The sequence below is a fragment of the Leucopleurus acutus genome (assembly GCF_964270905.1).
Source record: "Leucopleurus acutus genome assembly, chromosome: 13".
Lineage (NCBI taxonomy): Eukaryota > Metazoa > Chordata > Mammalia > Artiodactyla > Delphinidae > Leucopleurus > Leucopleurus acutus.
Window position 1 is genome coordinate 3,566,535 of NC_139155.1, and position 22,341 is coordinate 3,588,875.

Here is a 22,341-nt window from a genome sequence, read left to right on the forward strand (position 1 = left end):
CTGGTAAATGCCTTCTGTGAAGGACACTTTCCTGCTTTCCTGAAGATCCCTTTGGAATACACTTTTTATTCTTCTTTTTTTTTTTTTTTTTTACCAATTTGATGTGATTACTGTCTTAACTCCAAAAATATACTTAGAAAAATTTTGTTTTATTTTATTTTTTGTTTTTGATTGAAGTATAGTTGATTTACAATATCGTGTTAGTTTCAGGTATACAGCACAGTGATTCAGTTGTGTGTGTGTGTGTGTGTGTGTGTATGTATTTTCAGATTCTTTTCCCTTATAGGTTTTTACAAAATATTGAGTATAGTAAAATACTAGTTTAGAAATACAGTAAAACGTTGAGTATAGAAAAATTTTAACATTCTGTGTAAACAGATACCTACATTCCATGAGAATGTTAAAATCTCTAAAAAATTCCTATTTAAAAACCAACAGTATTGGGCTTTCTCATAAAAGAAAACCTAAGATTTTGGTCCATCCCCGCTATGATACCTGTAATGAGAAGAAACACCTCTGAGCTCGTACTGATGGGAAGAATCCACGCTCTGTAGTTCGGAAAGGTTTAAGACATCCAGAAACGTTTGTGCACCTTCTAATTGAAATAAACCCAAGGTCGTCAGTGCAGACTTCAAGTGGGTTTTTTGTTAAATCGTGTCGAATCCACTTGCAGTGCAGTCTGGTCGGGGAGAAGCTTTGCAGCCTCGGTGCCCAAGCTCAGGGAGCCTGGCTGCACTTGGGGTGATGTCGCCGGCACTCACCCGGGAGGGTGCGAGGCCGCCCCGTGGCAGGGAACCCCTGCCCGGCCAGCTCCCCTGTAGAAGGCTCCAGGCAGACCCCACAGGAGCGGCAGTGGGCGTCCCACCCAGGGAGCACCGTTTCTCCCGGGCATACCCCCTGGGAGGCGTGGGCATGAGGAGTGACTCACCCCCTTCCCCCTCATGCCTCCAAAGGAAACTGTTGGTGTCCAGGTTTTGAAGCTGAATGTTGGACTTTACTAGACAGTCACGGGGGCCCATCCTGAATCGGCCCGTAGTTTCTGAGGCAGCTGCAGGATCCCTGCGGGGAGAGCACACTGTTTTCCAGCCCTGCCTCTCTGTGACCATGGGCAGAGGGGTTCTTTGAAAGCCACGGAAAGCCTTATGCTGTTATAAAGAATTAAGTTTTTTTTCTGTTTTTTGATAGAACTAGTCCCCCTCTGTTGACTAGCAACAGTGTAGTTATATGTCACTAGATAGGCAGCTATGGTATTTTCCCCTGTAGTCTACTGAGTCGTCTAATCGGAAAAGAAGCCCCACCCCAAATAGCGCCATTTTGCCCTCAAGGTTGATCAGCTCTTAACAGAGCTTGTTGATCCAGGTCCTGGATCGCACCGTTCCTGAGACCCACACGCTTCCCTCCACATGTGCACGTGGCGGTTTGGGTGTGCTTCTCTGTCTTCTGTTCTGAAGAGAAATGGTAACGTCACGTTTTCCATTTCGATCCTCCAGGGACAAAGCCACACCGCTGCTGCTTTCCTGAAGAAGTAGCCTCCGCTGCGCTCTCCAACGGAGACCAAAGTCACACACTTGGAAATAACCCATCGGGAAGAGCCGCCAGGGAGCCCAGCGCGGGGATCACGGCTGCTGTGTCCGTACTTGAAAGCAGTAGCAGAGACACTTCCAAGAGAGCAGAGCAGCCTAGGTTTTCTGTGGACTTAAAGATGCCAGCATTTCACCCCAAGCAAGAAGGCCCCGGCTCCAGGGATGCTGCGGACTTCCCTTCGCATCCCGCTCAGACTGCAGATGTGCAGCTCCCCTCTGAGAGCCAAGCCACCCACCCGAAAGAGAAGCTGTCTGATTTGCACAATAAAGAGCATTCCGGGGGAGGGAGACGGGCGCCGGCCCCGGACCTGGTCCCGCTGGACCTGAGCGAGCGGTCGACGCGGGATGACCCCGGCCGCAAGGAGGGGGCCTCCTCCCTGCAGGCAGCTCTGGCCGTCCACCCGTGTCCTTACTGCAGCCACAAGACCTACTACCCCGAGGTTCTGTGGATGCACAAGCGCATCTGGCACAGGGTCAGCTGCCACTCCATGGCCCCCCAGTGGATTCAGCCCAACGGCTACAAAAGCATCAGGAACAACTTGGTTTTCCTCACCCGGAGCGGACGCACGGGCCCCCCGCCTGCCCTCGGGGGCAAAGAGTGCCAGCCTCTGCCCATCTCCCGGTTCACCCGCACTCAGGTGCCGGGCGGGGCGCCGGGCCCCAAAGGGAGCCCCTCGCCCCTGGGGGTGCCCACGAAAGCCGCCGGCTTGCCCAGGAGCAAGGAGAGCCACCCCGGGGGGCCCTGCGCGCTCTGGGCGGCCGGCCCCGACGGGCATCGGCAGACCAAGCCCGGCCCCGGCCCCGAGCAGCCCGGGGCTCCACCGCCCCCGTCCAAGCCCAAGCAGGAGGCCGGCCCGAGACCCGGGCCCGCGGCGGGCAGCGGGGGCTTCAGCAGAACTGCCACACCGACGCCCACCGTCATCGCCCGGGCGGCTCCCCAGCCCCCGGCCAGCAGCAGGCAGGGCGACAAGTATGGCCTCCCCCCGGCGGGGGCCGGCCTCGGTCCCCCAAATAAGCACAGTGCCCTGGACCCGCCCAAAGCCAAATTCAGCCCTCAGCCTCAGGGTCAAGCACACGGGAAAGGTGACGGGGGCCCCCCTCTACCTCCCCGAGAGCCCCCCGCCAAGGTCGGCTCCAGAGGGACTGCGGCCTCGCAGGCCCAGCCCGTCTTACACAACATCAAGCAGGAGCCTGCGTCCGAGGGCCCCGAGAAGCGCCTGGACATCCTCAGTATCTTTAAGACGCACATTCCAAAGGACTTTGCTTCTCTCTACCAGAGCTGGGGCGGCAACGGCCCTGCGCTCGAGCACAGAGGTAAGGGCTGCGGGCCCTCTCCCCGCCCGCCCTGGGGGCTCTGGGACCTCACGGGGGCGCCCCTCCTTAGAGGGGCGCAGTGCTGCCCACTGGCTGTGTGTGAGCCCTGGCGCAGTGCGCCTTGGCTGCTGTGCCCGGCCTCCTGCTGACGTCCCCCCCCCCGCCCTCCGGCACAGCCAGCCACGCCCCCTCCGCGCCTAGCAGGCGGCCTCCGTGGCACTTACCCACTTGGCCATTTTATCTTATTTTTGTTCTTAGTATTTTTGTGGCCGCACCCATAGCTTGCGGGATCTTAGTTCCCCGACCAGGGGTCAAACCCAGGCCCTCTGCAGTGAAAGCGCTGAGTCCTAACCACTGGACCGCCAGGGAAGTCCCTCCATTTGGTTATTTTAAACAAGGATCAGTAGATGTTCATTGTCTCATGCCTCTATAAAGTAACCACTTCAAATGCATTTGAAGTGGTTACTTAAGTTTTATCTTTACACGTATATAATTTTAAAAGCGCACATCAGTACTCCAGCATTCGTTAGCAGAGCCTTTGCAGAATGTGAATGTCCCTTACCAGCTTTGGGGAATTGACTCATGTTTAAAATTCTGGAAAAAATTATACCTCAGATCATCATCTTCCTTTCCTCCCAGCACCTCGGTATTAATACCTAATAGGAATAATAATTAGGAATTGTCAGCGAATTTCCACAGACTCCGTTGAATGCCTGCATGGGATATGATGCCCTCGTTCTTGATTATAAATTGAAGGTAGCTCTCAGTTAACATCCAGAACCCTGGGAAGTCTAAGTATTTCCATTAAAAAATAAATAGACAAAACCCCCTGTGGGGCTCCGGCTCTCAGTTACCTTACCTGGGTGGTCCTAACCTTTTTTTGCATACAACCGTACACCAAGCATCTGTAATTTATTAAAGTAGGGTACCATTTCAGGTGAATTGTGAGATCCAGTCCCTCAAATTCCAGGAGCTCAGAAGCACCTTTGGGGACAAAGTTCAGATCGGGGGAGTCACGAGCACAGAGGCACCCGATCCGCTGTGTGGGATGCCTGGTGGCCGTGGTTCCCGGCAGACGGATGTGCGTCTCTCAGTTCCCGGTTTCCTCCTATGACTTGGAACCTGCCCAGCTCCATCACTGGTGCCACGTTGGTGTGGCGAGGAGGCCTTTGGTCCATGTTGACCCTTAGAGAAAAACGAAGGTGTTTTTCGACTAGCAGAAAACTCAGGCGTTCCACAGGCTTAGAGATTTTGCCAGTGGGGTCCTTACCCCAGGTGGTTCTGGGGCTGTGGCTCAGAGACAGAGTTTCTTGAGAATTTCTAGAATGAAGCGGAGGCCTGGCTGCCTGGAGGTGGCGGAGGCTTTCATTAAGATGCGGTGCACAGGGCGTGTCCTGGTTAAGGCTCTCATCCCCTCCCCTGTGCTTCAGGTGCTCTGGGCGCACGGCCCTTGGTAGGTGGGGAATGGCTGCTACCACGTAGCTTAGCGTTTCCACCTTTTTGGATTTTGTTAAGTTTAGTGAGCTTTCCATGTTCTCAGCAGTGTTTCCCAGTCTTGCAGATTATTTTCTCTGAGATGGAATAAACATATATTGGTTGGCCTTTCGGGATCTCACGCCAACCTCAGTTCTCTAGGTACAGGTTTTCGCGGACCCTAAAACAGAGAGGACTTAGATATAGATGATGGTGAGTTTCGTGGGCGCCGTGCTCCTGGTCACCTTCTCCCCTCCGTCCAGTGCTTCCTGGAGTCTCTACCCGGCTGCAGAGTGAGTGGAGTCTGCACCAGTGTTTGGATGACTTCCACTTAGTAAACCAGACTTGAACGTCCTTTGTTACAACCCACAGCCTGCCCGAACACAGCTCTAAACCTGCCAGTTCGCACCTAGTAAGCGGCCCACATGCCCACTTCCTAAAGGCTCTTTGTGCTGCGTGTAGACCTGCCTTGTTGTTGCTCTTTTTCCCAAAAAAGTAGAAGTGCGTTTTAAGTTAAGGTTTAGAGAATTTCACACGACAGACTTTGAAGTACAGGTAACCTGAAATGTTTTCCTTTTCTTTAAGATTTTTTAAATACATGGTTCTAAGGCTCCCCCCTCCCCTTAAACAGAGGTTAGATATTTATCTTTTAAATGTGAAAAATGCTAAATCGTCCTCAAAGCGTGTGTGCTGTTCTTGGATGATTTACTCTTCTCGTGTCAGGTGTAAGTGTGCAGATTTATGGTGTTTTCCCTCACCCTGGTTTGGGTTTCTTAGGGGAAGTGCTTAAAATTTTTTGGCCTTGGTGTGTGAGTTCATAGGTGTGTTTTGAGAACCGAAGCTCTTGGGTTTAGGGAAGAACTGAGGTCAGCTGTGTAAATCCTGGTTGGCCTGCCTCAGTTTACCTTGAATGCCCCGCCAGGAGGGACTTGCTCCCCCCCGGTGGCCCCTTCTCTCCCTCATGGACTCGGTTTGGCTCCTGGTCTGGACTTGGGGGTAGTTCAGAGCAAATCCAGAGCTCTTCTCATCCCCGGCCCATTGCGTCTTCAAACCCTGTCCTTTGCCTCTCCTGCATCCCTTTCCTGGTCCAGCGGCGGACGGGTATCAGTCCCTGCTTGGCCTACGGGGGGCCTTCGCTGGTTCCTTTCTCCCTTGAGTGTTTGGTTATGATGCTTTGAAAGTGTCGTAGCTGCAGGGAAGCCCAGCAGGTGTGGTGAGGTCTATTTGAGAGGTGAACAGAGAAGTGATGTTTCCTGTTACAGAGACTCTATGTCTCCTGTTGCAGCCTAGAAACTGTGTGCAGCCGCTCCCAAAAATTACATTCCCGACACGTTACTGAATTTGCAGTAACTAAACTCTTAAGGTTTTGGTTTCTACTCCTCGCTGAGCACCCATTTTTTTCTTGAGTACATACGTGGTTGACTTTGGTATCGGGAATTGAGAGTCTAGAATCTGAGCGAATTCATCGCCACTCCACGAGTCTGTCAGCAGTTTGGGGGCTCACGCTGTCCTCTGATGCAGTCTCGCTGTGTTTCCCCGAGGGGTGTCGTCTGCGAGTGAAGATCGCAGCCTCCCCACGCGGGCCGTGGGTGACACGTATCGCGGTAGGAAGGCAGAAACGTGCAGAAGGGAATCTTGTAAAAGAAGAGGCACTCACCTGTTGTGGACACGACATCCTTGTGGTGCTGGAGGTGTGATCCTGTGAGTCTCGAGGGAGGTACTGTCTTGAGACAGAGAACGGTGCTCTCGGGCGATGCCTCTGAGACATCAAGGTTTTATGAGGTTAAGAGAGAGAGTCCTCAGAGAGCTTTTCCCCACCTGTGTTTTGACCAAATGATGTTTGTGTAGAAATGAATAGTCTGGAAACTCTGCCAGAAGAGAAAAGACGTTACCTGGAAACGATCATCGTCACTTCCCTTAGGGGCTTGAAGCCTAATCCTTTAAGGATAAAAAAAAGCTACGTTTCCTGGGATCATTCTGCTGTGTAGATCCCAAGTCTGGAAACAGGTATGAGTGTAACGTGAGTGGTTTGTTGATAGAACAGTCATAAAATACTAAATTATCTGTGTTTCCAGAATTTGTGTCCAGCCTGTAGTAGAGGATGATTTGGATTTTAGAATTTAAAAAATCGAAAAGAACAGGATAATTCTGGATAGGATAACATATAAGGTTTTTCTTGTTGAGACTTTAAAAAAGGCTTGTATGCCCAAGACATATTAATAGGATGATGACAGAAGATTTGTACTTCTTTGTGTGAATCTCGGTAGCACCTTTGCGGGATCCTTCAGTTTCCTTCCTCCCCTGGCGGGGGCAGCGTAACGAAGTTGAGTGCATGTTGGCAGGGCTTTGGAGGAGAGTCTGCAGGTGCCCCCAAAGACCCGTCAAGGCCTCTTCCCTTCCTTTCTGAGCCCACTTTCTATACACAACTTTACTTTTGAGGTCAGAGCGGCAGAGCTGTTTACTCACCAGGTAGCCTTCAATTCAAATGAAGTTTGTAACCTTTCTCACTAGCTCAGAATTTTGAAGTAGTTTGGGCATAATATTATTGACCATAAAGGGCAAGGGTCTTTTCTTTAAAAAGTAGGGAGAAAATGATACGATAGAATGCATGGGAAGACAGTGTGTGTGCGTGCGTGTGTGCTGGTGCATACCTAATGAGTGGGGAGTGGGTGCAAGGGCTGTGCTTTCTCTGCTGCTAGTTTGGGTGGGAATTACTTAGAAAACGAAGTATGGTAATGGCTTAGTTTTGCATGTTGTGACCATTAGAGGCAGAGGCCACATGGGGGAGTCGTCTTCATCGGTGGGTGTCCTGGGGGCATCCTTAGGACCTGCACTGAGATGCAGCCCCATTATTCTTGGGAAAATCCAGGCAAGCACAGCGGCTGTCAGAGAGGGTCTTCTTAGGAGCCCAGCTGGAGGGTGCTCACAGTGAAAAGGAGGGAGCAGCAAAAGCGAGGATAAAGTTGAGATTTTCCTGGAATCAGGGGAGGGAGGGACCGCCCTGAACGGCTGAGTACGTTAGCTGTTGTTAGAAGCCGTCTTCACGCTGGCTGCCTGTGGTCAGAAGAACTGGGGTGTCCGGCGCACTCAGGAGCCCCGGCCCCCCCTCTTGGGCCCATCGGTCAGGCATCCAGGGACGCCCTCCTCAGCTTTTCCTCCCCCCGACTTGGCCTGGTCAGAACTCCAGGAAAGAGGAGGCGGGTGGTCTCAGCACATGAGCCCGCGGCTCCTGGGGTCGCGTGGCCAGGTGACACTTTCCGTGTTTTACTGGGAAGCTGACACCCTGATCTTTTACTAATGACAGGGCATGAGTGGGTTAAAATGTGTCATCATTCTCCGCATCCCTGAAGGAGGTGGTGAAGAAGCTGAGAACTTTGTGGGCAAATTCTTCTCTTTCTCGGAGACTCACGTTCATGACTTGTCCAACGAGAAATCCACCATCTGCCCTACAATTCGTGCATTTCTTTGACTGTTATCTCCATAAATAGTACCTGTAATGTAGAAACAATTTTATATCATTTGTATGTGCTGTGGCTTCTGAATGAGGACAAGAGAAGGATACGGTCTCAGCTGTTTGGCTAAGACCCCCCCCCCCGCCTTGGTCGTCCTTTCACTCACCTTTTACGTTCAAATGTCAGGTGTGTAAATACTCAGCTCAGGGAGCGTCATTTAAAAACATTTGTTGTTATAGGCATACCTTTTTCTAGTTAGTATTTTTGTTTCCCCATTGAGTTGAGCTACCATCGAGCCTGATGGGGAAGGTTAGGCTCAGGGAAGTCATTTCAGAGCTACCGTTACATGAAAAATGAGGCTTTTCTTCAGAGAGACGCCCTCATCCAGAAAAGGCAGACAGACCAGGTGTGAGTCTTCTGCGTCCCTTTTCTAGCAAAAGCCGGACATCTTTTAGGGTCAGGAGGGAACGGGAGGTCGGCACTCTAAGACCGGCCTCCTTCCTAGGTGTCCCATCTGTGCTCTGCCCGGGATGCGCAGGACACACAGGTAAGGGGCCGGCAGGGGGGTAGGTGGGGATGGCGCAGCTCCCAGGCGTGTGGCCCAGCGTCGCCTTGGGGGCCCGGCCCAGCCCTGCTTTCCTGGTCCCTCACTTGGTCTGGCCACATCACTCCATTGGCCGGATGCGGGCCACCAGCTGCCTGGGTCCCACACACCTGAGGGCGCGTCATGGGAGTGGAGTTTAATCCTCTCTAATCTGTGCTCCCTCGCGGTCCTGCGTGTGTGGGCTGTCCGGGGGCCTGGAGGTGCCCGCCATCAGGACACAGCGGAGGGGCTGACGATGTTTTCCTCTCGCCCCCTTCCTCCCTCCCCCGCCCCTGCACCGCTGCCCAGGGACACTCCGGACGCCGGCCCACCAGGGAGACTTGGTCTGCGTGGAGTGTGGAAAGTGCTTCCACCAGTCTAGCCATCTCCGGGCCCACACGCGGGCTCACACAGGTACCTGCCCGGGGGGCCCTGGGGGGAGGCAGTCTCTGTTTTCCACAGTCGGTGACAGGTTTAGATTTCGCCCGGGTGAGGTGAGGGGTCAGGCCTTCTCTCCTGGGATGACACTCTAGGCTGTCCCATCTGGCACCTGCACCGGAAATGATTTTTCCTTTGCATCCAAGTGCTATGTGGTTTCATCTGAGATAAGCCTGTCTTGCAAATGCTCCACTTTAAGTAGAGTGGACTTCTCAGAAGTGCACGGGGTAATGAGTTACGCTGCCACCAGGACGCACTGAAACCCACATCCCCCATCGGCATGACACCGGGCTGCCTGCTTTCCTCCTCGGCACCAGCTGGCCTCTGTGGACCGGTGGGTGCCGAGTGGCAGAATTCCTCGGCCTGTTTGTCAAGAGCTTGCCCGAGATGGAATCAGGGGGAAGCAATGTGTGTGTGGTGGGAACACCACACAGCCAGGGCGAGGTGGGGCCGGGGGTGCTTTATCCCAAGCGTGAAGCATGCATCCGTACCCGGGTCGGGTCTGATGCAAAGTGACAGGGGCCAAACGGTAAGTGACGCAGAAGGAGGGGCCCTCTGCACGCGCCCGGCTAATTAATGTTGTCACTGATGGGTCTCTTTGGCGACGAAGCCTGAATTAGAAAGGGCACCGGCCCCAGGCAGCGTTTTCGGTTTCTTACAGTAAGTGTTATGGTAAACTGGTATTTTGCGGCCACAGGCTGGGCGCTGGGTCTGTTTTTCGTTGTTTTTCCGCGCAAGTGCTTAACCTGTAAGGGATGCGTGTCGCGGGGCGTCGGGAAGCTAGCGTCCCCCTGCTAACGCACGCACTTGCTCTCACAGTGCTGTTTGCGCCTAACGGCCTCCGAGGTGCTGCAGCCCACGCCACCTCCGCAGATGCCCCCAAACAAGTAGGTCTCCCGACTCACGGGTGTGTGGGTTTTCATGTCGCGTAGCTGGGAAAAGGGGTGTCACGATGGTCGTCACAAGGGTACCACGTGGTGTTTTACCAGATGTGTAAGTAGCTTTTCGTTGCTGTGAATGAGAGCCCAGTCTTGCGGGACAGTCTGTGGGTGCCTGATAATCACTGAAGGTGGCGCAGGCCGTGAATGACACGGTCGGGGTCGATGCAGCCGCGTTGGGTCTTGTTGTGGGTGACGGAATTGGTAGAGACCAGAAAGTCATACTTTTCCACTCAAGATGTTTTGCTTGGAGGTTAGCTTGAGAACAAGTTAGGCTTCGTCTCTTGTCTTCAGAACCGTATTTTTTTTTTTTTTTTGTGCGGTGCGCGGGCCTCTCACTGTTGTGGCCTCTCCCGTTGCGGAGCACAGGCTCCGGACGCGCAGGCCCAGCGGCCATGGCTCACGGGCCCAGCCGCTCCGCGGCATGTGGGATCTTCCCGGACCGGGGCACGAACCCGTGTCCCCTGCATCGGCGGGCGGACTCTCAACCTCTGCACCACCAGGGAAGCCCTTCAGAACCGTATTTTAAAAAAATTTTATTGGAGTAGAGTTGATTTACAATGTTGTGTTAGTTTCACGTGTACGGCAGAGTGTATCAGTTATACATATATCCACTCTTTGTTTAGCTTCTTTTCCCATATAGGCCATTACAGAGATTTGAGTGGAGTTCCCTGTGCTGTGCAGTAGGCTCTTACTAGTTGTCTATTTTATATCTAGCAGTGTGCATATGTCAGTCCCAGTCACACAGTTTGTCCCTTCCCCCTCCCTCCCTTTGGTGTCCATAAGTCGGTTCTCTACATCTGTGACTCTGTTACCACTTTGCAGATAAGTTCATCTCTACCATTGTTCTAGATTCCACATCTAAGCGATATTATATGATTAATATTTATCTTTCTCTGTCTGACTTACTTCCCTCTGTATGACAGTCTTTAGGTCCATCCATGTCGCTGCACATGGCATTATTTCAGAACCGTATTTTTGAATCACTCCATAAGAGGCGTTCTGCTGAGTTTGGTGTCTCAGGGCCTCGTCTTTGTCCTGATTTGATTCTCTGTCTAATGCACACCACCGGCTCGGCCGTAATGCGTAAGATACCCGTACGCGTGTACATAGAACGTAGGTCACCGTAGACGTGTGGCCTTAGTGCATTCAATCTACAAAAGGTGGCCAGCTTCTGGGCACGAGTGACTGGGATGCGGTCTGTAGCTCTGAAGTAAGGGGGTACACGCCGTCCTAGGTGGTCTGTGCCGTCATCCCGGGCTAAGAGCATGTGGTTTCAGAGCTTTTCTTCCTCTCTGCCCCTGACAGGACGTCACACCCGTCCTCGTTCTCCCACAAGCATTTTCTCCATAACCTTCTTGCTTTCTGATTGGTTGCCGTAGGAGGTTCTGTAACTGCAACCTCTCCCCCTTGTAAATGAAGAGGGGAACGTTTCCTTGCTGCCACAATAAACATCCAGGATCCGGTCCAGGTGGTCAGATCCCGGTAGCACACCCTGCCTGGACACGTGTGGGATTCACGGTCGTTGACAGTGACGACGGTGACATAGATGACAGAAGAACCTCCAGAAATTCCAGTCCGTTTCTCTAGAAGAGAATAGTGAGCGATAAAAACACTGCCCAGAGCCTGCTGCTAATTCATGGTGGAGCTGCCCTTAGGATGGACGGTACCTGCTCAGAGGCTCTGGTGTTGTTTTTTATCGAATTTTCAGAATCCCTGTTTTTTTGTTAAAAGCCTTTTCTTCATATGTCACGGACAGAATGCCTTTCCCTTTGTTATAGTTTTTTAGTAAGTGACTTCTCTCTTAATAAAACCCGTAGTTTTAGAACGACAGCTGTTATTTCACGATGCTGTGACAATTGATGAAAAAAATAACATCTCACTGAACGCAGAATTAAAAGATTTCTGGACACACGTGACCTCAGCTCGAATCAGGCAACACTCTCCTTTTAAACAGAAGTAAAGCCCCCTTTCGACAAGGCGCACACGGTGGTGTGTCTGTGGGTTGTAGTAGCGGCAAGGTCGTGCCGTAATTGGAGACTTACGTACTGACAGTACAAGTGAAGTCAGTCCAGAGCGTTCCTGCAGACACAGCGGCCCGTTCAGTCCACCTAAGATTCGGCTTTTCCAGAGGAGTGTTTGACGGGGCCGGGAAGCACCAGGCAGGTCTCTGAATAACAGTGAGATTCCTCAGGAGCACACGTCAGTTTACCTGGTGCACAGGGGCTCTACCTAAGCCTCTTCAAAGGGCTTCTGGTACAGGGGGAAATAGATCAACAAAGCAGATCACTGAGACTCTATTTTAAATTAGTTCTTTGTTACTTAGAGTTACGCTGGGGATTCATCACAGTCGCTACCCATTCTTGGGGATGAAAGAGAAGATGTCTCTGTATTTGCGTCTTTGTCTCCGTAAACCCAAGTTCTGCACTTTTGTACTTATGACCAGCCCACCTCTTAGTTTCACGTGTACAGTGACTGTGGTCTTAGGAGCTGTTTGCTCCTGTTGCAAGGCCTCCGTGGGTCAGCTGTCCTGCTCTTCAGTCTCCTGACCGTGTTGTCAGGCCCGTGACACCTAAACTGGGCTGGATGTATACACCTCTCGTGCTCGCATATTCGAGATATGGCCTCTGGAAGTACTTTTTGTCCTCTGTCGCATTAAAAGGAGCTTTTGTTGGTCAATCGCTGAACATGTTGGTTCTTGAAGGAAATTCTGTTTTCTTTAACGTATTTTGGAATTTAAGAATTCTCATAGAGATGTGTCTGCCAGGATAAGTGCACAACATAGCAGTAGTAGCTGTCGGCTTATATCTTACTGTTCTCTCTTATTCTGGAGTTCTCACTGTTTACAAAAATCCCAACTACTGTCTTAGATTCAGAATACGATCTAGATTCATAGGACAATTCTGTGGTTATTTATGTCTAGAACGGGACTCATTATACTTGCCAGCCGTGTTCTTTTTCATGTTTAGTGTGCTTTACAAACATCAACTAATTAATATTTAAATCATTCTTTTCCTGTGGGCTTTAGAAGCTGTGGATCAGGGGAGTTTTTAAAATCACACAACACTGTATTCACGCATAAATTACTTGATGTAACACTAACAGTTGATGGACTTTTATAGATATACATAATAGATGTTAAATTATCTAACGGAAACAGTATTTGGGAATTCAGTTTTACAATAATCATTTATTCACTCATTAACAGTATTTATTGCGCACCTCCTGTGTGCCAGGCTCTGTCATATTGGTGGAGATAACGAGGATGTTGGGAGACAAGGTAAATACTTTTCCTGCTTTCGTGGTTCCTGAGGTCCAGTGGGTGGTTTAGATAAGAAAACAGGGCAGAGAGGTGCAGCGCTGTGATAGGGTGAGGGCCCTGGAACCAGGCTTGGGGCATCGAGAAGACTGTGCCAGGGTGCGGGTAGCCGGCAGGTGCCCCTGCCAATACCCCCCCAACCCCAACCCCAGAGGTGGAAGAGATGTCTCGTTGGAGGAATCGTATGGGGGGAGAGCTGGGCAGGTGGCCAGGCGCTCAGGACATGAGCCTGGGGAGAGACACCGCCGTTGGGTACCAGCGCTGAGATGTGGGAATTCCATCCCGAGGGCAGTGGGGACCCTGAGCCGGGGATGACGTCACCAGTGTGTCTGTAGGAGAGTCGGGTTGGTCTGGGTCGGGGATGGATTGCGGAGGTTCCGGGCAGTGAGCTGAGCCCCGCTCTGGAGGTGCTTGGGGTCATCCCAGCGACACCCAGAGGTGGCCCGAGCTGGGGTGAGGCTGCGGAGAGCAGATGGGTGTGGGGATGTTTGGCGGCAGGAAGAACTTGGGGGTTGGATGCAGGATGGGAGGGAGGGGAAGGGGATGGAGTGGACCCGGGTGCTGGCTTCAGGCTCCAGCTCTCGGGAGGAGCCATTCCTGCAGCCTGGAACGTGGCAGGAGGAGCCGGACAAAACCAGTTCCAGCTGACCTTCAAGTCAAGTTTGTGATGCCTCTTGGCAGGCGCATATGTGGGTTTGAAGTGGGTTTGATGCTGGTGGAGAACATATAAATATTTAATAGCTCTCAGCGTTGAAGATCAGCCAGTTCTACTCCGAGGGACTCAGTAGCCTGAATTGTTAAGATGTTGGCTTATTGAGTAGGAGACTCTAACCTAGACCTCAGCTCAGGCAGGTGAACTTCACCTGAGTTTCCTCATTTGTAAAATGACGACAACAGCAGCACATACTCCTGTACTTGCTGAGAAGATTAACGAGGACGGTGGACTGAGCCTGGCAGAGACCAGACGTCCAGCACGTTAGCTGTTGTCAGTTATTCCAAGAGTGAACAGTTGTCCTGAGCAGCTGGGGAGACACGGGCGCCATGTATATGTACGGTGCACATGCGTGTAAACATGTAAATGCACGTGTTGATGCCTGTGTGGACGTGCCCATCGTGGACCGTTGTGCTCAGTCGTCACGGCCACTCCCTCTTCTCAGCATCTCCCTGCTTTGTCAGAACCTGGTCGTGTGCTTGTAAACATCCTGGTTTTGTCTTGTTTTGTTTTACAGTCTAGCTGCTAGTCGTGCCTTAAAGGGAAGATGGGAGAGCTCTTAGCTTGAGAAAAGTGTTGTCAACATAAATGTAATTCCCTAGTTTGCTGCCTTGTGTTCAGACAGCATCATGCTGGCGGGCAGACACCATGTCTGTACCCACAACCATACAGCAGCTGCCCTTACTTTGCTGTATTAATATCTGAATTTCCTATGTGAGTTAATCCTAATGTCATAATATACATACGTTGGAGTGGATTAAATTCAGTTAATTCAGTTACTTGAGGAGGAATAAAAGTTTCCTTTTTTGTTTTTGTGTTTACAAGGTCATACATGCAGTTTATTTATTTCTTCTTTTCTATTATGGTTTATTACAGGATATTGACTATAGTTCCCTGTGCTGTACGCTAGGACCTTGTTGTTTATCTGTCCTATATATACTAGTTTGCATCTGCTAATCCCAACCTCCCAACCCATCTCTCTCCCACACCCCTCCGCCAGAGAGTTTCCTTTTGATGTGTTTTTGGTCGTGGTCTCTTTTCTGCACGCACACTGGCTAAGCCCCTTCTGTGTTACAGGCTTGCACTTGAACTCGGAGATCCCAGAGCAGTTTCTTTATCAGCACATTCCTCTGTTGGGTGGGGTGGAAAGGATTACCGACTCCTTGGAAGTTAAAGGTCTGGATTGGGTAATAGTAGGGTATCGGATAGTTTATTCCTGGGCACAGTATCTATTCTGTAGGCATTCCGTTCCTTTGCATTTGTTGTAAAAGGGTTTGAGCCCTGGCAGCCAGGAGCCCTCTTCATTAGTGGAGCTTCCCTAGCTGTGGGGATGAATCTCCCAGCCCTGGGGAATAAAGGCACCCGCTACTGGCGCCTGTTGTATTAGGAAGATAATTCTGATCGTAAGAGAAGCTGATGTTCCAAGCAAAACTCTACGTAAGAGGAGGAATTCACGTATAGCATCATTTTCAAGATGCTTTGCCATAGATTTAACACAGCTGAACATTTAATTTCTAGTAGTCATCAAAATTCATCATTAGAAAGAACATTTTTTGAAAATAATACGCTTTTTAAAATATTGGTATCACTGCGCTATGGATGTTAGAGAAAAGAGTAGGGGGGGTTTCTTTAATGTTGTGGAGAAATTTATTTTTCCATTGTATTGTTCGTTAAATGTTAGAAATTAAATAATGGTCTTTCTAAAACCAAGAAAAATTAACCCTCTCTCCCTCCATTCCCCTGGTTTTGGGACTTAAAAGACCAGAGCGTCTTTTGCTGAAATACGAAATCTGGTGTTACGACTTGTTTGAATTCCTTGCCAAAATTTATAGACTATGATTAATAGTTTATTTATTATTCTAAATGTTATTTTAAAATAGTTAAGCTGGAGAAATAATTCCATTAATCAAAATAAAGGGAACTGAGGAGAAAAATGGCAACCTAATTTGTCTCATTTTTAGCTACGGAGATTAGAATGCAAACGATGGAGAAATCCCATAGGCTGGTATATTTGAATCTATGTATGATCTGTTTTCAGTGTCACTTTTAGATTCTCAGTATCACAGATCGCATTTCAAAATTCAGCTGGTTTGTCTCAGTAATTTTCTTACTCATGTAAACCAAATGTCTTGAAACACAGTATCCGTTTTCCCACTCAGTGTAACATAAGGTGAAAAGTCGTGAATGTAACTAGTGATTTATCCAAAATGACCTGTCATAACGTGAGTCCCAGCTACCTGTTGGCTTGTTGGGAAAGGTCCTTGCCAGTAAGATGTTCCCTGTACATCGTTAAGCGTTTAGCATCACCACGCATGTCTAATGCAGGCCTTGGTCCACGGAGGCCGAGAGACTCACCTGTGTCCCAGAGGATATAGGCTTTTGTGGGTGTAGGTCACTTACTCCCACACATGAGCACATATGCATTCCTTTACCTTATAAGACAAAAGGGGAAGAAAAAGTAGGTAGGCCTCATCAAGTTCCATAAGTCACTGTTCATCCCTGGAACGCTGAAACGCCTTAAAGAAAGATAATATTTATTTCTGAATAAATATTGTTCAGTTTTACTGAAGAGTCCACAATTCACACAGCTGCAATAAAGAAAAGCCAAGTTTTCTGAAAGCGTGCTTCTCATTTCCTGATGCCTCTTTCTTTGTGGGAGAATAAAAGCAACTTGTTTGCGCTCAGATATCATGTGTCCACTTAATTTAAGTATTTCTGTGACTTCCTTCTTCCATGGCTGCATTTTCCCCTGGGCCTCATTTCTCAGATGAATTTCAGTCATTTCTTAAAAACCCTATATAGGACTGCTGTATTGAGGAATAAGGTGTTGGTCCCAACGAATCGGAAGTGAAAACAGCTCTCTTAAAAGTGAGGTGCTGTTTGAACACATCCCCTCATTTATAAAGAGAAACTTGGCATCTGTGCCTCTAGATCTGTGGACTGAATTAAACAACCTGGTTGTTCGGGTTAGCCAGATTTTTCTGTCCCTCTAAAATACGTAGCTTTAAAACTTTCTGAGCCTGCAGTGTAAAACTTCAGTCCTTTACGGACAGAGGGCCATCTTCATGCTTCTTCTCTAACCATCCTTTTTCCTTCTTCCAATACAAGTCTGTGTATTCTGGTCCAAAGGAAGGGAAATCCAAGGAGGTGCCTGGATTGTGTATACAGAATCTGGACACACACAACACACGTGTTCATACACATTCCTTGCCCATTTATGGACTCCCCAGCGAGTCTGTTTGCTACGTACTTCCTCAAAACGTTCAAGGCCAGCCACCTAACAGCTAACAATAACTCCTGTTTTTCTGTCCGTAAACACAAAGGCCATTTTCCGTCCTCGAACGTATCTGGAACCAGTTCCAAATGAGCCCTGTCGATGATGGATCTCCCCACGGCGTGATGTCGCTGTGCAAAACTGCAAAACATCCTTCTCAGTTTACTGCAGGAAATTCACCATCTACTTAAGGAAGTTGTATCACCTCTCTCATTCCGTTACTGTTTCCTACATTTCAAATAAACTACTGTCCGTACCACTGTGCCCACTCCCCCCGGCCCCCCATAAAATTTTGTTGAGTATCTTTCTGACTTCCGCTAGATGTCGACTGGTAGGTGTCGTGAATGCAGAGCTAGTTGTACGTAGGAGTTTTCTGAAACTATTAACTAAAGAGAGGCACTTAATTCATTATGTCAACCAGACCCCCCCAACACACACTTATTTCTAGGGTTCCTGCAGGCATAGCTGGAAACCAGTTGGAATTTCACACGAGCGCTGCATTTTATGTGTGCATGTTAAGTTCAAGCTGCCGGTTTTACTTCATCGGGACTTTAGCTGAAGGTGCATGCAGTTAGGTAAGATTCATCTTGCCCTGTCGTGTCCTCAGATTGTAAACTCCGCGGTTCAAACAGCGATGCTGCACGTGTCGCGCGAGAGCCTCCTCTGAAAGCTTCGGCTTTCCTTCATTCTCGTTTTCATCTTGCAGTTCCCTTGACTGTAGAATAACCCTTTCTATTTTTCCAACGTGGTAATTATTTACGGAAATGGGTGGACGCTCCCTCGGGTGCTGACAGACCCGTGGGAGTGCTGTTCTTCTGGTTCGTGTGGCCCCCAAATCCAACCCTGTTCTGGCGCTGTCGTTCACCTGTGAACCCCGCTTTGTGTTACTCACGGCCCATTGTTGTTTTGAGTCCTCCGGCCCCATCTGGCCATCTTTGTAACCTTTCCTCCGGAGCTGGTTCAGGCGCTATGATTTGCTGTTCTTGCATGCGGAACAGAGACGGCTAATGGACCTCTGTAGATCGTTGGGGGTGATTTTCTCAAGCTGCCTTGGAAGGCAGGAAGGCACAGTGCAAACATAGCCTGCTCGTGTGCAGTGAGTTAAAGCTGAAGCCAGGGGTCTCTGCCGACCTGACTCAGTGGCTCTGTGAAGGTTGCTGTTGGTGCTTCGGGCGTTGCTAAGAAAATTAATAGGAAAAATGCACTTGGAAACCAAAGGCAGAAATGAGCTTTTCTCTTGTCTCTTTTTTCCCCAGGGGAGAGACCATTCTAATGCAGATACTGTCCAAACAGTGCCTCTCAGAAAGGGAACCTAGAGACACGCTTTCACCATCCCCGGTGCCCTGGGACAGCGTCCGCAGTTCCCTTGTGGATGTCCCGACCGTGACCCTGACCGCCCCGTGGAAGAACTCCCAACCGGACACCTCAGATCCTGCAGCCGCTGGGCGGAGCGGAAGCTGAAGGGAGGGCTTCTCCTTGTTACACGTTAAACATCAACAAAGATGCTCGACTTAGAATTACATGTAGATATTCTATATGCATATACGTGCTCACCGACCGTAGCCCGTATTTTCTTATAATAAACGGTGGAGGTGGGAGCCACGGTAGGAGCGCAAAGCATCGATATTGTTCAAGACAGGTTTGAGACACTGGAAGAAAGATGCTCGTGTGTGTCGGACAGAGTGAAGCAGCCAAGCACTGAAACAGGAGCCGCCGCCGCTGCTCAGAGGCCTGTTGGAGGTGACGTCACAACAGACGGCGGAGGGGTCCAGGTTGACGGAGTTTTGACGCTCTGGCCTCTCCTTGTCTTAGTGGGTATTTAAAATAGTGAATAAAAGAGGAAGGATGGGCCTTGAGGTGCTGTGGAAACAGGCTCGATGGGGGGCGGGCGGGTGACAAGGTCCTCCTTCCGCAGTGGTCCCATCGCATGCCCTTGGGGGCCCTCTGCGTTTCCCAGGTGTGTCCCTCTCTCCCATCTGTGCTCAGTGAATCCGGCAGAGGAGACACACCCGTGGGAAGGCTTTTGCTGTGCTTGGGAAAAGAGAGCTGGTTGAGCACTAAGTAAAGCAGGCTTCTTTGTTTATTCTCAGGACCTTTTGGCAACAGGGCTACATTCTGCAAACTGCTTACAACGGAAGACTGCCTGTCTTAACAATGATCTAGCCACTGAGGCCCCCTCGATTTGGACCCTTTTAGTCCTAGCGGGAGGATCCCCTGAGCCCAGGGAGGGCCCAGGTCGCCGGGGTCCTGGTGCTCTGGGGCCTCCTGCGCCGCCCTCCCTCCCTGCCTTCCTGTCCATCTGTCCCAGCAAGTAGGCGTCTTTTCTTCTTGGGCCGGGGGGCCTCCACGGGACGAGTCCCTTCATTCCCAGAGCGTGGAGGCCCCCCCGGCCCGTGGGTCGGGCAGCTTATATACCTCTTCCTCAGTCGCGCAGATGCCAGTTTTAGCGGTGGGGAGTTAAGGGCCGTAACAAAGGGTCTTAAACCTTGCAGTGTACGCAGCTGAAGTTGTATTCCACAGATACAGATATTTTCTTTTCCGATTACCATGACACCGTGTGTGATGGTGACGTTTCTGAGAGTGTCAGACTTTTGCACATAATGATCTTATGCATTATCAAAAGTTACTGCTGCCTTGAATGAAAACGTTCTGTGAAATTTTTTGCAAAAGCTTTACTAGGTTTTTTTTAATTGTGAAATTTTGTAAAGGCAGGAAATGGATTAAAACGAGCATATGCTAAATATATTTTTCAAAAAAGCAATAATTTTACATGTACAGAAATTATCCTAATCTTTAATACTGGTGAGAGCGACAGTTTACCTAATACAGTAATGGATTAGTGCAGTTTTTGTAGAAAATGGGCTTCTGATACAAAGACTTGTTGAAACACACACACACACACACACACACACACACACACACACACACACACACACACACACACACACACACACACACACCCTAAAGTGTGGTTTTCCTGTTCTAATGATTCGTTGAATTTTATTATTATTATTATTGTTGTTGTTGTTGTTCTTAGTTAATGTTTGGGTGTGGATTCTCCTTGTTACTGAATTTAAATTACTTGACCGTTCAGGTTACTTTGCAACATTTGCAAACAATGCAATGTAACTGGCTAGCTTCTATCTATAAATATATATATACATGTATATACACACGCATATAGCTGCATGTATGTGTGTGTATATATATATAACTTTTTTACTTATTTTTTCCTGATATTCTTACACCGGATATGTACCAGAATGATCTGTCGTGTTGGTGTCATTAGGAATGTCCTTGCAGATACGATTCAGTGACTGTCCTCTAAAGTTATTTTGAGCAAAGTTTCAGAGCTACATTCCTCTGTTCACCCTAGAAATCGACATGCCTTTCTGTTGACTTCCGTTTGATCACTTCCGTAGTCTCCCCACGGTGATGGTTTCTGCATTTTCTAGCTTTTATTTTCTTGGCTGACAGCGAAGGGTGACAGTTCAGGAACGCACAGGGGCTCGTGATTCGGTCTGTTTCTCTGTGTTTTAGTTATTCAGAGGAATTCTGTACCCAGAGTGACACGATCGTGTACGTTCTTACCGTTTCAGAGGCGGCCTTCAGAGCCGCAGGTGTCATCCCGGGAGACCCCTTTGCGGGCAGCATGGTGGAGAGGGGCGCGTCCCGGGGTCCCGTTGGCCGGACACGCGACCCGAGCCAGTTGGAATACTTGTTTCCACCCGGAGCACAGAAATAAGGTTTTCCCTGAATTCAGCAGACGGGGGTCCGGGGTGGGGGGGCGGCGTCCAAGAACACCACCCTCCAAGGCAAGCCGTCTGGGGGCCCGACTGTGCTTCCCTTCTTCCACTGAGCATCAGTATTGTATTGGTTTGTCCATGTGTTTATGTCAGTTTGACCATAGTATTTAATACGATTTGTGTTTTTCTTATTTATTTAGCCAATGTGTTTTGATTCACTTTTTTTCGATGGATAATTTCCGCATGGTCTCTCTTGTAAGTCACCCTCTGACTGTTACAGACTTTCTACTACCTCTACCAATCTGCTGTTTCCTTGTTTCTTAACAGGATTTGACAGTGTTGGCGTCAATGTAACTTAGACAATAAAGGGTTTGGTTGTCTACACTGCAGCTTCTCCGTGTGTCTCCCCGCCCCCGCCTGCACACTCCTGCTGCTGGTCTCACTCCTCCCCCTCCCCTGCTCGCCCTGTTCCTCGTTGTTGTAACACAAATAATGAGCTTAGAGACTCTTTCAGGTTATTCACTCATATTCCTTAACTTGAAGAATGAACATTTAAATTCTCTGAAAACTCAGCTGTTGAAGCATCTTCTCCGGGCGTTGGCCAGCCGTTCTGTCGCTTTTCTCCCCTGGTTCCTGGAAGGCCCTGGGACCATCTCAGATGGAGGCGTTTCACCTCGGTTATGGTACAGTACAGATTTTCAGGCCAAGTGGATTTTGCCTTTTTGGTTTTGAAAAGTATTCAGTGCTTTAAGAGATGCTTCCCAATATTTACTTATTTATTTTGTAAACCAAGAAAGACACTAGTTTCTTGAAACGAAGGTGCTCCAGGAAATGGCCCTGGGGATGACATACGCCACTTTGGCAAGCTTATGGAGCCTTGGTTTTGCCCGGGATGTCGAGAACCATCTTCAGATCTGGCCGCTGAGTCACAGGTTGCGTACAGTGTCAGGCAGGCAGTACACGGAGGCACGTGCACACGCAGGGTCATCGTTTGGCAGGCCTCTGGGATGCGGCCTCGGGCCCAGCAGGTCGCAGGTGACACCTGCCTGCTGTTTCCCAGGCACCTGACTCAGGTAGCTGCACCTTCTTTCCAGCGGGAGATAGAGTGTAGCCCACAGGGTCACAGAAGGTGAATGGCAGTTCTCAGTCTGTGCCTGGAACGCAACACACCTCCTGGGTTTTCACGGCCAGATTCTCTTTACCGACGTGCCGTCTTGAAAACAGGCAAACCACCCCCTGGGGGGTGTGATCGACGCACAAAACAACGAATGCGTTTGTACAACTTTACTTTTCCACTTTCAGAATGTCTCCGTGTCTGAAGCAGCGTATGCTGTTTCACTGCTTTTAACTCGGGTGTGTTCTCATCGCAGGACATTTTATACACCGAGCAAAAAGAAAGGGAATAAAAAAATCACAGGCCAGGACTTCAAGTGATGGTTTAGGCGCCCCGTGGTGTGTCTGTGTGGAGCGACTGAGGGGAGAATGTTCATTCTTCAACTTTGCTAATTA

The 22,341-nt window shown here is 49.6% G+C and overlaps 1 protein-coding gene across 2 annotated transcripts; it reads left to right on the forward strand.

Annotated features, from left to right (window-relative positions):
* Positions 1–1,571: 1,571 nt before the first annotated feature.
* Positions 1,572–18,894, forward strand: LOC309970426 (zinc finger protein 516-like). Of its 2 annotated transcripts, XM_082852823.1 has the most exons (4): positions 1,572–2,897; positions 8,715–8,819; positions 9,663–9,730; positions 18,343–18,894. In XM_082852823.1, the coding sequence occupies exons 1-4, from the start codon at positions 1,703–1,705 to the stop codon at positions 18,400–18,402; spliced, it is 1,428 nt and encodes a 475-aa protein (XP_082708949.1). In that variant the 5' UTR covers positions 1,572–1,702; the 3' UTR covers positions 18,403–18,894. The 2 variants fall into 2 exon arrangements, with proteins under 2 accessions (XP_082708949.1, XP_082708950.1); XM_082852824.1 differs by lacking the exons at positions 8,715–8,819; positions 9,663–9,730 and having other exon boundaries at positions 18,343–18,395.
* Positions 18,895–22,341: the final 3,447 nt, after the last annotated feature.